At 42.8% G+C, this 11,832-nt stretch overlaps 2 protein-coding genes across 3 annotated transcripts; one reads left to right on the top strand and one right to left on the bottom strand.

Moving 5' to 3' along the window:
* Positions 1-674: 674 nt before the first annotated feature.
* On the top strand, positions 675-2,657 carry LOC135239695 (EKC/KEOPS complex subunit Lage3). Its single transcript, XM_064308563.1, has 3 exons — positions 675-1,122; positions 1,362-1,490; positions 2,010-2,657. The coding sequence occupies exons 1-3, from the start codon at positions 1,082-1,084 to the stop codon at positions 2,122-2,124; spliced, it is 285 nt and encodes a 94-aa protein (XP_064164633.1). The 5' UTR covers positions 675-1,081; the 3' UTR covers positions 2,125-2,657.
* Positions 2,658-2,845: 188 nt separating this feature from the next.
* Positions 2,846-11,578, bottom strand: zgc:100918 (Ras-related protein rab7-like). Of its 2 annotated transcripts, none has more exons than XM_064308561.1 (6): positions 11,368-11,578; positions 10,650-10,720; positions 9,260-9,386; positions 8,442-8,660; positions 6,594-6,722; positions 2,846-4,607 (listed from the first exon to the last, which is right to left on the bottom strand). In XM_064308561.1, exons 2-6 carry the CDS (start codon positions 10,700-10,702, stop codon positions 4,518-4,520), a joined length of 618 nt encoding a protein of 205 aa, XP_064164631.1. In that variant the 5' UTR covers positions 10,703-10,720; positions 11,368-11,578; the 3' UTR covers positions 2,846-4,517. The 2 variants fall into 2 exon arrangements, with proteins under 2 accessions (XP_064164631.1, XP_064164632.1); XM_064308562.1 differs by lacking the exon at positions 11,368-11,578 and adding an exon at positions 10,877-11,082.
* Between the last annotated feature and the right edge of the window lie 254 nt (positions 11,579-11,832).

The raw sequence follows: 11,832 nt of genomic DNA, 5'->3' as shown, positions 1-11,832 counted from the left end.
ACGTGCAGGCGGGCTAGTAGCTATGGAAACTTGAGTGGCCGTTGCCAGAAAGCGACCATTGTTGTAGTTTCAATATAGCTACTTACTTTTTAAAAGCACAGAACAGCTTTGAAATCCATGGTAGTGATATCAATGGGTGTCACTTATCTCGTAGAACAAAACGTGGGGCTATCAGGCTTACGTTCATCGCAGACCTTATTTTCGGCAAAAATACGGAATACCTTTGCGAAAAAAGAATTGGAAATCTGACGAGAGAACTCCATGGCTCAAAAAAGCTAACTTACTTCCGGGTTTTAGGACTACAAACTGTGATAATTGGTCATAGTTTTCTCTGTTCTGTTCAGACAAAAATGTTTTTGCTACAGGAAAAATGTATAATGCTATCGCCTGCTTCTATTGATTATCTCAGTATGAGCTCTTGTATAATTCGCGCAGGAGCGAGTTTGTTGAATTTCTAAAACTCTCATAGGAAATACAAGGCAGCCTCATCATATAATTTTATTTCCGGACCGTGTCGAATCTGCCTGGCCATCCTGCGGCGGTGCCACATGCGGAAGTATCGAACCATGTTACCACGTTAGCCTTCTTGTTCTTATACAGTTCAGTGGTTGAAGCCTAGGATGTAAGGGGGGACAGCCTCTTCTGCGCATGTTGAGGGCACAAGAGCCTGCTGCCCACTGAATTCAATGTAGAAAACCAAGGCGATTTAACTACCAAAGAAAGCCTCATCGGTCAATTTTTTGTGATCATAAATGTCAGTATATGTAGCAGTTTGTGAAGCAATTGTTGTTTGGTCCAGGGGTCTTGGGAAAATATTAATGAAAATGTACATGTTTTATTACATATTTTTACAATCTGCTTTTCATATGAAACATGACGATCGTTAAACGAGTTTCAGAATACCACCAGCTAACTTTTATTTGCCTTCGAAGGTTTGACATTCCCCGTTTATTTTAATTGGAGCTCCAACGTTTTTCCCTTAGCATGCGCAGTACATGCTTACTTCCGGGACTTCACAAGCTTAGGTTAGCTGAAGGCGTGCTTGCCTATCCAGTTAAATTTGCATAATTGCAAAATCAACATGGCGGCGCCTTGCAACGAATATCCCGGTAAACTGGAATTGTATCCTTAAGTAGGCTAACTATCATGATCAAATCTGGTTTATGAAATTGTGCGTTATGTGTGAGTGCCAAATAATGTGCGCCATATTTTTATTGGTTTTGATTGTGTTGTCATAATACACATTTGTTTGCCAGCTAGCTAGTTCGCCCAAATGATCTGGAGACACAGTGCTGAAATACTTGTCTGATCATTTGGAGGGAAAGCTAGGTGCTTGCTACTCTTCCTTAACAGCGAATTCGTTCCCTGCTTGTCCCGTTCCCGTCGGCTCGAGAAGCCAACATTGCGCTGCGATCTCTGTTACCGGACCGTGAGCCGCGCAAGGGCGGAATCAGCAAGGATCTTTCTGTTTCAGATAACGCCATGTCTGTGTGAGTGATGTGTTGTGACTTTTTGCTGGTATCTAACGTTGGGGAAATTATAACAATTTATCCGAAGGTGCCCAGGTGGGCATTGCTTTGGCATCGTCGAGCACAACCTATTTTTTACAGTCTCTGAGCACAACGCATGTCTGAATAGCTTCTATGAAGGCAGGCATGTCGTTTCGTGTATGGGGGTGCACTGTGCCCGTGCGGAGAGTTCAGCGCTTTTCAGGATATCCTACACAAATAAGTCGAGTATTCACAAACGTTATAGAACAGTGTAGTTGCGTGCTCACTTTTTAGTGAATATATAGTTCACTGAAAGCATGGACTTGTGTTTTGGATACTCTGGTTATACCAATATTTTAAACTACTTATCAGAAAGCAGACTAAAATATTGCTCATTTTGGAGATCACTGGCTGGATGAGGAGCTGAAGGATGTAGTGAGAGGTGAAACCAGCAATTTTTTTCTTAAATAACTGTAACCCAGTTAGAGTATTTACCCTTTCATATCTCACCTGTCACAGGAAATGGACTGCAGATGAGGCTCGGATCCTCCGTGTATCAGTTGGGTCCTTTCTGGATCACCTGGCGCTTGTTTTGGAAACCATGGAGGAGTTTGGGCCCCCACTTACCCTGTAACTCCCCCCCCCCCCCCCCTCAAGCCAGGGCAGAACTCCCTGACTGAGTAGATAGCTCAGTTAGACGGGCCACAGGTGTACATTATTGCAGGATGTGTTGGTCGTTTATCTACCTCTCTGACCAACTGTAACCCAATGGATGGTGAGACAGAAAGAAGGAACAGGAAGAAGAGGGAACAGCCAAAATGGGAAAGATTGAGAGTTCTGCAGGAGGGCTGGAACCAGGTCCTCCTTTTCAAACAGAACGCACTGAACAAACTCACTCTTTCTGCACATTTCCTTTGAATAATAACTGCGGTGTGTCATTTTTTTTGGCATGTAAATATAATACAAAAACAATATTTTATACTGCAAATGTACTATCTGTATTACTATGGCTAGTTTTTGTGTAAAAAAATGTAATACATTATTAGCAGTTTCTATTGGAATGCAAGATAAATACAATTAATCACTTATCAATGTCATGTGGTTTCAGCTAGCCTTTCATGTTTCTAGTCAACAATGACTTGCGTAAACAATTCTTTTTGTTTTGTTTTTTTGTTTTTTTACATAAGCAAGTTTTGGGCTAGGTTCTGCGTAAATTGCAACAGTTTCCATAAGTCTGAATTGACATTTAGACCAGCTCACATTTTTCCCTGAGTTGTCACCAAGAAATTAAGTGAACTAACAGAAAAACAAAAAAAGCAGACTAAACACACTTAAGGACACAGCACATCCATATCTGTCATATATGTAAGCTTTTATTTAATTTGATCTTGTCAAGTAAATTATATTAATATAATATATTAATACAGCATGATTGTTCAGACAAAATGTTCTACTCATGTTCAAATTTGAGTTCATAATTGGTATTGTACATATATCAAATCATTCTAAATTGTGATATATTTAAATATACATATTTATACAAGTATAACTAATAACGGTAAAATACAAAGGCAAAACAAAGACTGAAAAGATTGAGCAAAACAGAATGTATGTTTGTGTGTATCTGAGTAATGCAGTCCAGCCTGTTTTCTCGCGGTTCTCTCCTTTGGGCGTATACAAGAAACCCTGCATAAGCCCGGCACACACCACCACCAGACCGTAGCCAGACCAAATGGCAGGGGGTGGAGCGCCTTGGACAAGCGTGCAGCATCTTCAGTCTTCCAGGAAACATCGGAACTGAGCCTGAGCTCCTCCCAAGTTCCATCCTGGCTGAGGTATAATCACACAAATGAGAGCGGAGGCAGGAGGGGGGTGGTAGAGTAGGAGAGACTTTGTCCTGGGCTTATGTTCTGCACATAAATCCCCAGCCCCGGCACTTAAAGGAGCTACACGGTGCACATGCTGACAGCAAAAGCAGTCATTAGTACAAAGGCTGTAAAGGGCTGTAATTATTGCATCTACTCCACAACTGCCCCACGGTCTCCTGGTATTGCCATTTCTCCTGCTGATGTGCCAGATACAGGGTGGGCAGTTGATCGACCATCCTCAAACCAAACTCCTCCTGGCACGTCCTGCTCTGCACTCTCTGCAGGAGCCCCTTCATCCCAAGCCCCGCGCACCACAGGGCTGCCAGTTTCCCCTCAGCCAGTGCCCAGCTCCTTCCACCCACCTACAATCAGAGACGGCCACGGACGCACACAGAGATGCGCGTCTGTGTATCAGCTGAAAAGTTTAAACACACAGAGATGCGTGTCTCCGTTTAGCAACTTAAAACTTTACCCCAGTGTGGTGCTATTCCTCCGGCTAGCTCTTCCTCCCAGCTTTCTGGCCCACTCTCCGCCTGCTCGTTTTGTCTAGGGCCTGCGGGCTGGTCCGGACTGAGCACGTGGCTGAAGCTGCATCTCAGAAGCACAGAGCTCTTGGGCACCCCAGGGCGTGCAGTAGTGCCATAACGGCTACACGTACGCCACAGAGAAGGGAAAACGCTGAGATGAAGGCCGATGACGAGAGAGACACGGACGGACGGACACAGTGGAGTCAGGGCATAATCCACATGTATAACAAAAATATTTCAAAAAATAAAAAGCAATAATACCAGCAAAAACAAGGGCTAATGTTGAGGGAACACAGGATTATCGGTAGTTTCTGAAGCAGTTCTGAAAAGTTTAAACATCTTGACACTGCAGGAGGAGGCTGAGCAAATGGGCCTCTCTGCTTCCTCTGGTTTGACTTCGTTCTCTTTGGGGAGTAAAAATACAGGAACGTTTTTTTTTCACTTGCCATTTACAATCAAAAAGGGGGTAAAGCTGAGGGGTGTCAAATTGCCCCTGCAATTCATAAACAACAACTTCTCTTCCTCCCCTCCCATACCCCATACTTGCTCTCTCTCTCCCCTTCCATCCCACATCCACCTACTCTCTCCGTCTCCTCTCTCCCTCCTGTTCTCTCTCTGTGGTCCTGTCATTTTCAGCAGCTGCAGCTGTCGTTGGCGGAGGCTGGTTTGTCATCGCTCAGTTTGATCTGATCAGGGAAATCGTAGGACTCCACCTCAGACTCCTGTAAGCCAGAGGAAGGGGGCAGTTTACTTGGACATGATGGCTTTTCACAGTCCAGATCACAACAAGCGCACATCATTGGCAAACAGTCATTTCAAGCATCATGACTCCACTGTGGTGTGAACCCCTGAGCAGAAGGCCATTTTCAGCTCTTCTCTGTCACTGCTGGGATGCATTTGATTCTAGCTAAAGGGACAGCAAGTGCATGGGTGTGTACTAGGGATGGCTCGATACCACTTTTTCATGTCCGATACCGCAACCTTGAGTATCTGCCGATACCGTGTTTTTCCTTCTCTTAAACAACTGAGCTGTTAAAGGGGTATTTTACCCAAACATTTTTCTGCCTCTATCTACCGAAAACATAAGACTTCATCATTGCTATGCAAGTATTACTGCTAAAAATATTTCGATTATATACATTATTTTTTAAATTGAGTGTCTTTAAATAGGTTAGTGGTATATCTATAAGCTAACGCTGGTCACTCACCAAGACACCTGCCCAGTTCTCCACTGGTTCTCCTCATACCACAACTCAATTTCTCTCCTCTGACCATTTTTCCTTCGAACCCTGGTCTGTTCCTGGTCTCTTGGACGCTTAGCAGGCTCATAATTATAAGGCTGCGGTCCGTCGTATGCGTTTGCATAAACATTTACAACCTCTTCAGAGTCAAAAACTAGCGTTGAGATCCATTCTTCTTTATTGTTCAACTTGACCGCTCTCCCTTCTGTTACGTCACTTCCGTTTTGGCATTTTTAGATGCGGAAGTATAATTTTCTCACAAAAACGACTCCAGAAATAACTGTAGGGTGTGTATATATATATATATATATATTTAACGAAAATCTAGTTCCTACATCATTTTCCTACACTTCACTGGGGTCTCCAACCTGCAATATGCTCTTTAAGCATTTACGTGATAGTTCAGGCTAATGGATCGTATCGGATTATACTTTTTTTTTCTCCAATATCCGATCCAGTGATTTTGGCCAGTATCAGACCGATACCAATACTGAGTAATGGATCGGTGCATCCCTAGTGTGTACAAGCATGTGTATACCTGTCTAAATGTGTGTGTATGTGTATATCTGTCTGAAGGTGTGTGTGTGCGTATATGTGTGTATACCTACTTGAAAGGGTGTGTGTATGTGTATATCTGTCTGAAGGTGTGTGTGTGTGTGTGTGTATACCTGTCTGAAGGTGTGTGTGTGTATATATATGTGTGTATACCTACTTGAAGGTGTGTGTATGTATATGTGTATACCTGTCTGAAGGTGTGTGTGTGTATGTGTATATCTACTTGAAGGTGTGTGTGTGTATGTGTATACCTGCATGAAAGTGTGTGTGTGTATATGTGTATACCTGCATGAAGGTGTGTGTGTATACCTCCTTGAAGGCACGTGTATGTGTGTTTGTGTACCTGTGCGAAGATGTGTGTGTGTATATGTGCATACCTGTTTGAACAAGCATATATGTGCGTGTGTACAAGCGCATGTGTGTGTACCAACCATGTGTATACCTGTTTGAAGATGTGCGTTTGTGTGTATATACCTGCTTGAAGGTGTGCGTGTGTGTATACCTGTGTGAAGGTGTGTGTGTGTGTGTATATACCTGCTTGAAGGTGTGTATGTGTGTATATCTGCGTGAAGGTGTGTGTGTGTATGTGTGTATACCTGTGTGAAGGTGTGTGTGTGTGTATATGTGTGTATACACCTGCTTGAAGGTGTATTTGTATATTTGGGTATGTGTATATACCTGCTTGAAGGTGTATTTGTATATTTGGGTATGTGTATATACCTGCTTGAAGGTGTGTGTATACCTGTGTGAAGGTGTGTGTGTGTGTATATCTGTGTATATACCTGCTTGAAGGTGTATTTGTATATTTGGGTATGTGTATATATCTGCTTGAAGGTGTGTGTATACCGGCGTGAAAGTGTGTGTGTGTGTAGGTGTGTATATACCGGCTTGACGGTGTGTGTGTGTGTATACCTGCTTGAGTGCATTGCGTGCGATGGTCTGGAAGGCTTGCTCTACGTTGATAGCTTCCTTGGCGCTGGTCTCAAAGTAGGGAATATTATTCTTACTTTGACACCAAGCCTGCGCTCGCTTTGCTGTCACCTGCAGACAGAACACCGTGTGAAAAACGCTGTCTTGCACACAGGTGCGCTCGCCCACACGCACACACATAACAGCACCTGTTTCTCCAAAATACCTGGAGCCTCATAATGTCGATGACAGACTTATTGGGGTTCCAACACATCATCAGATACAGTGCCTTCGGAAAGTATTCAGACCCCTTCACTTTTTCTACGTTTTGTTACGTTGCAGCCTTATTATAAAATTGATTAAATTCCTTTTTAATTCTCATCAATCTACACACAATACCCCATAATATCAAAGAGAAAACAGGTTTTTAGACATTTTTGCAAATACATAAATATTTTTCAAATACACAAGTATTCAGACCCTTTACTTTGTGCACCTTTGGCAGCGATTACAGCCTCGAGTCTTCTTGGGTATGACACTACAAGCTTGGCACTCCTGTATTTGGTGTATTTCTCCCATTCTTCTCTGCAGATCCTCTCGAGCTCTGTCAGGTTTGATGGGGAGCGTTGCTGCACAGCTATTTTCAGGGTTCTCCAGAGATGTTCGATCGGGTTCAAGTCTGGGCTCTGGCTGGGCCACTCAAGGACATTCAGACTTGTCCCGAAGCCACTCCTGCGTTGTCTTGGCTGTGTGCGTAGGGTCATTGTCCTGTTGGAAGGTGAACCTTCGCCCCAGTCTGAGGTCCTGAGTGCTCCGGCACAGGTTTTCATCAAGGATCTCTCTGTACTTTGCTCTGTTCATCTTTCCTTCGATCCCGACTAGTCTCCCAGTTCCTCCTGCTGAAAAACATCCCCACATCATGATGCTGCCGCCACCATGCTTCACCGTAGGGATGGTATTGGCCAGGTGACGAGCGGTGCCTGGTTTCCTCCAGACGTGACGCTTGGCATTTTGCCAAAGAGTTCAATCTTGGTTTCATCACAGCAGAGAATTTTGTTTCTCATGGCCTGAGAGTCCTTTGGGTGCCTTTTGGCAAACTCCAAGCGGGCTGTCGTGTGTCTTTTACTGATGTTGTCCTTCTGGAAGGTTCTCCCATCTCCACAGAGCAACTCTGGAGCTCTTTCAGAGTGGCCATTGGGTTCTTGGTCACCTCCCTGACTAAGGCCCTTCTCCACCGATTGCTCAGTTTGGCCGGGCGGCCAGCTCTAGGAAGAGTCCTGGTGGTTTCAAACTTCTTCCATTTAAGAATGATGAAGGCCACTGTGTTCTTCAGGACCTTCAATGCTGCAGAAATGGTTTTGTACCCTTCCCCAGATCTGTACCTCGACACAATCCTGTCTAGGATGTCTACAGACAATTGCTTTGGCTTCACGGCTTGGTTTGTGCTCTGACATGCACTGTCAACTGTGGGACCTTATATAGACAGGTTTGTGCCTTTCCAAATCATATCCAATCAATTGACGTTACCACAGGTGGACTCCAATCAAGTTATAGAAACATCTCAAATATGATCAATGGAAACAGGATGCGCCTCAGCTCAATTTTTAGAGTCACAGCAAAGGGTCTGAATACTTATGTAAATGTGATATTTCAGTTTTTTATTTTTTATTTTAAAAATCTGAGTACTTTCTGAAGACACTGTATAATCATTTCACAAGCAAAGAACAGCCATGTATCATTAGCCTAATAAAGCCCATGGCCAAACACCGAAGAGCAGGCAGAAATAAGAGTGCTTGCTGCTCTGCTTGCATGCACTTCCAGGTGCAAAGGGCCACTGGTTTGTGCACTCGCCTGCCTGTTCTCCAGGTCGATCTTGTTGCCTAGCACCACAAATGGGAAGTTGTCAGGATCGCGGGGGCTGGCCTGGATCAGGAACTCGTCCCTCCAGCTGTCCAGGGTCTTAAAGGTGTTGGGTGCGGTCACATCGTACACCAGCACGCAGCAGTCTGCCCCGCGGTAGAATGCCACGCCCAGGGACTGGAAACGCTCCTGACCTGCTGTGTCCCAGATCTGATAGGGATACGCATACACACATACACATACATACATACATACACACACACACACACGCACACACGCACACGAATGCATGCACGCACACACACATACACGCATGCACACATACGCATACATACACGAATGCACACATACGCATACATACACGCACACACGCATGCATGCATGCACGCACGCACGCACACATACACGCATGTACACATACATACACGCACACACGCATGCATGCACACATACACATATGCACGCACGCGCACACACACACAATGGAAAGAGAAAGAGAGTCACAATTTCAGCTGACACACATCTGGGTTATAAAGCATCAGATCAACGCTGATCCAGATAATAACACAATGCTGTGCTGTTTTGTGCTCCATCATAATAAGTGTAGGCACACAGGGGACAGGTGAACATAGTGTATTTATAAAGCTCTTCTCATGCATGTCTAACCCAAACTGCTTTACAGAAATAAAATATACAATTAAATAAAACAGGACCATACAAGTAAAACAGGATACCATACATCATAAATCACTGCATACAAATACAACAGCATGTAAGAGAGTGACATCCTGCTGAAATAACAGACAGACCTGCATGGTGACTAGTCGACTGTCCACCATAACCTCCTTGGTGAGGAAATCCGCTCCGATCGTGGCTTTGTACTGGTTGCTGAATTTCTTATTAACATACTGGTTCATCAGAGAGGTTTTCCCCACCCTGAACATAGAGAAAGATAGCTTTTCACTGTGCATGCACTAGTGTTGTCATGATACCAAAATTTTGACTTTAATACCGATACCAGGTTCGAATTGACGGTTTATTAACAACCTGGTTTATGAACAACCTTGTAGTTGAAGCCTGTTCAACATATTAATAAGCATAGGCCTATAGTGTTAGAACACTAAACAATAGAAATGTGTGTGTGTGTGTATATATATATATATCAAAAATTAAACAATTGTAAATTAAAGAATCTTTAAACAGGTATTTCACTTTAAAATAGATCTAAAAATAGCATATTTTAATAACAATACAGCATCTTCCTATAATAAAATATTTCCAAATTAGAATACCTATAGTATAGTGTTAGAACACCATATTAAATAACAGAAATAGAATCTTTCCAAATCAGATCATGTTGAGTCTGAGGCATTACTTTTCTGTCTCTCTCAGGCTAGTCGCTACTGAAATGAACTGAGTCGAAGCTTGCGCTGCATCAACGAGTGAATGCACAAGTCACCTGACTTGACTACCTTAGTTGCTACTGCCATCTAGCGAAGATTCACAAAAATCACACCTTTCTTCCTCTCAATCAGTAATGCGGGAGACAAGTTTCACTGGCATTTACATTAAACCTAAAAGTACCGAACGTCGGAAAATTCTAATACTGAACCGTTTTTTTAAGTACCGAAAAAGTAGGCCTACTGAAGCCTCGGTATACCGTGCAACATACATGTACATACATACACATACACACACACACAGAGGCAAACACACAAAATCAAAAACGAAAATTCTAAATTGATATATTCTTTTTAACTTGGTGTTTATTGACAACATCAAACCAATATAAAAGTAGTTTACTCCCACATACTGATGTGGTGTGGGGATGGGATTAGCCTTTGGAATCTTATGTTCTAGCCATTCCTGTTAAACAGAGAAATTAAAGAGTAAATGTATAAAACACCAGGAAATCTTCTAAATGCCGAAGAATAATTGTGAGAGTAAAATGTACGTTGAAGAATTCCTTGCGAAGAATTGCTAGGGATCTGCCCTAGAATGATTACTGCAATAGTGGTACTCAAACAGGCTCTGCCACAACTGAGCGATGCGCATTAGCACGAATGGCTTCAATATCAACGCTTTACGTGTCAAGAAGAATACGTGGTGTCAGTGTGACTGCTTATTATTTGAGCAGGGCGTATTTTAAAAACACACTTTCCCATGTGAAACGCTGCTGTCACAGAGGTTCTTACTCACCCCGAATCCCCAAGGATTATCACTTTAAGAAGTACCTTCTTCCGAGAAGCCATCGTAGGCAAACCAGAGCTCTGAAAGAGGAAGGGGATTTTGTAGATTGATTTATTGACGTGTTGTAAAACTGACTCGGATACTTGGGCTACTTGCTTCTATTGTTTAAAAAAAACGCTAACTAGCTGGTTAAATGAACACACGCCCTGCAGTAAACTAGCTGTATAACGACTAACCCGCAAAGTTCTTGGAGTAACTTCAACAAACCGACGTTATGCAACGTTGCTAGCTAGCTAGCTACTCGGATGAAACGCCAAGCAATGCAGCATATTGCTCAATCATTGCGATCAGATGGTGAAGTTTATAATAATAAATCACGTGCAGTGACTAAGCGAGTTAACCGTTGCGCAACGGACGTGTGACTTTCACAGAAACACTTCAGACCGATCACCAACGCAAGAACGTAATACAGACTACGCTGTTGCCAGCAAAGTACAATCAATCAGGCGTAACAGTATTTCCAAATTTGATTACAATTAAAAAAATAAAATTAAAAAATAGACGGTAAAATGAGAATTTAGATTAAGCGTGATCCATCGCCACGTATACTGGACATATTATTACGGTTTTTCGGGGAGTAAGAAGGTCGTATAGACTGTAAACAAGCAGTAAAATATGAGGATCTGAAAAACAAAAATATGGCATCACCACAGGCAATCTCACTTACACAATTTTAACCTTCCGGTTCCAAACTTTCGACAGTCAGATAGGGACGCCGTGTGCCAGATGTTGGTGTCCCGTGACTGACGCTTTGCAAATAGTTGACAAGCCTATTAGTGATTTTACAAAAGAAAAATGATTCCAAATTCCAATAAAAATAGTCAAGGGAAACATTCGTTGTTGTACATATCCTTCAATATGGCTGCGGTGATCACGAGGGGGTGACGTACTACTACAAACTCCACCCCTTCGCCGCAAAAGTCTCGTGAAAGCAATCACTGCAGCGCTTGCTCGAATCTATGCCATTTTGGTTTAAAATTGGTTTTGCATCACATGCAAAGTGCAACATTAATCTAGAAGTTTTGTGATGTGCTCCTGTAGTTTGCCCCTCCCCCATAAACATTACACCATTTGATGCAAGTTAGCAAAATGTAATCTTTGAAAACAAAAAATATTTTATTTTTTGCTTTGA

Source organism: Anguilla rostrata, chromosome 14 (genome assembly GCF_018555375.3).
Source record: "Anguilla rostrata isolate EN2019 chromosome 14, ASM1855537v3, whole genome shotgun sequence".
NCBI lineage: Eukaryota > Metazoa > Chordata > Actinopteri > Anguilliformes > Anguillidae > Anguilla > Anguilla rostrata.
Note: the sequence above shows the minus strand (reverse complement) of the source record. Positions and strands in the feature narration are given on the sequence as shown.

Coding starts and splice junctions, on each gene's coding strand:
- LOC135239695 (XM_064308563.1), top strand. CDS start 1,082: ATGGCGGCGCCTTGCAACGAATATCCCGGTAAACTGGAATT. Junction 1,123..1,361: donor TATCCCGGTAAACTGGAATT/GTATCCTTAAGT, acceptor ACAGCGAATTCG/TTCCCTGCTTGTCCCGTTCC. Junction 1,491..2,009: donor TCAGATAACGCCATGTCTGT/GTGAGTGATGTG, acceptor CACCTGTCACAG/GAAATGGACTGCAGATGAGG.
- zgc:100918 (XM_064308561.1), bottom strand. CDS start 10,702: ATGGCTTCTCGGAAGAAGGTACTTCTTAAAGTGATAATCCTTGGGGAT. Junction 9,387..10,649: donor ATAATCCTTGGGGATTCGGG/GTGAGTAAGAAC, acceptor CTCTATGTTCAG/GGTGGGGAAAACCTCTCTGA. Junction 6,723..8,441: donor TCGACCTGGAGAACAGGCAG/GCGAGTGCACAA, acceptor TTCTGTCTGCAG/GTGACAGCAAAGCGAGCGCA.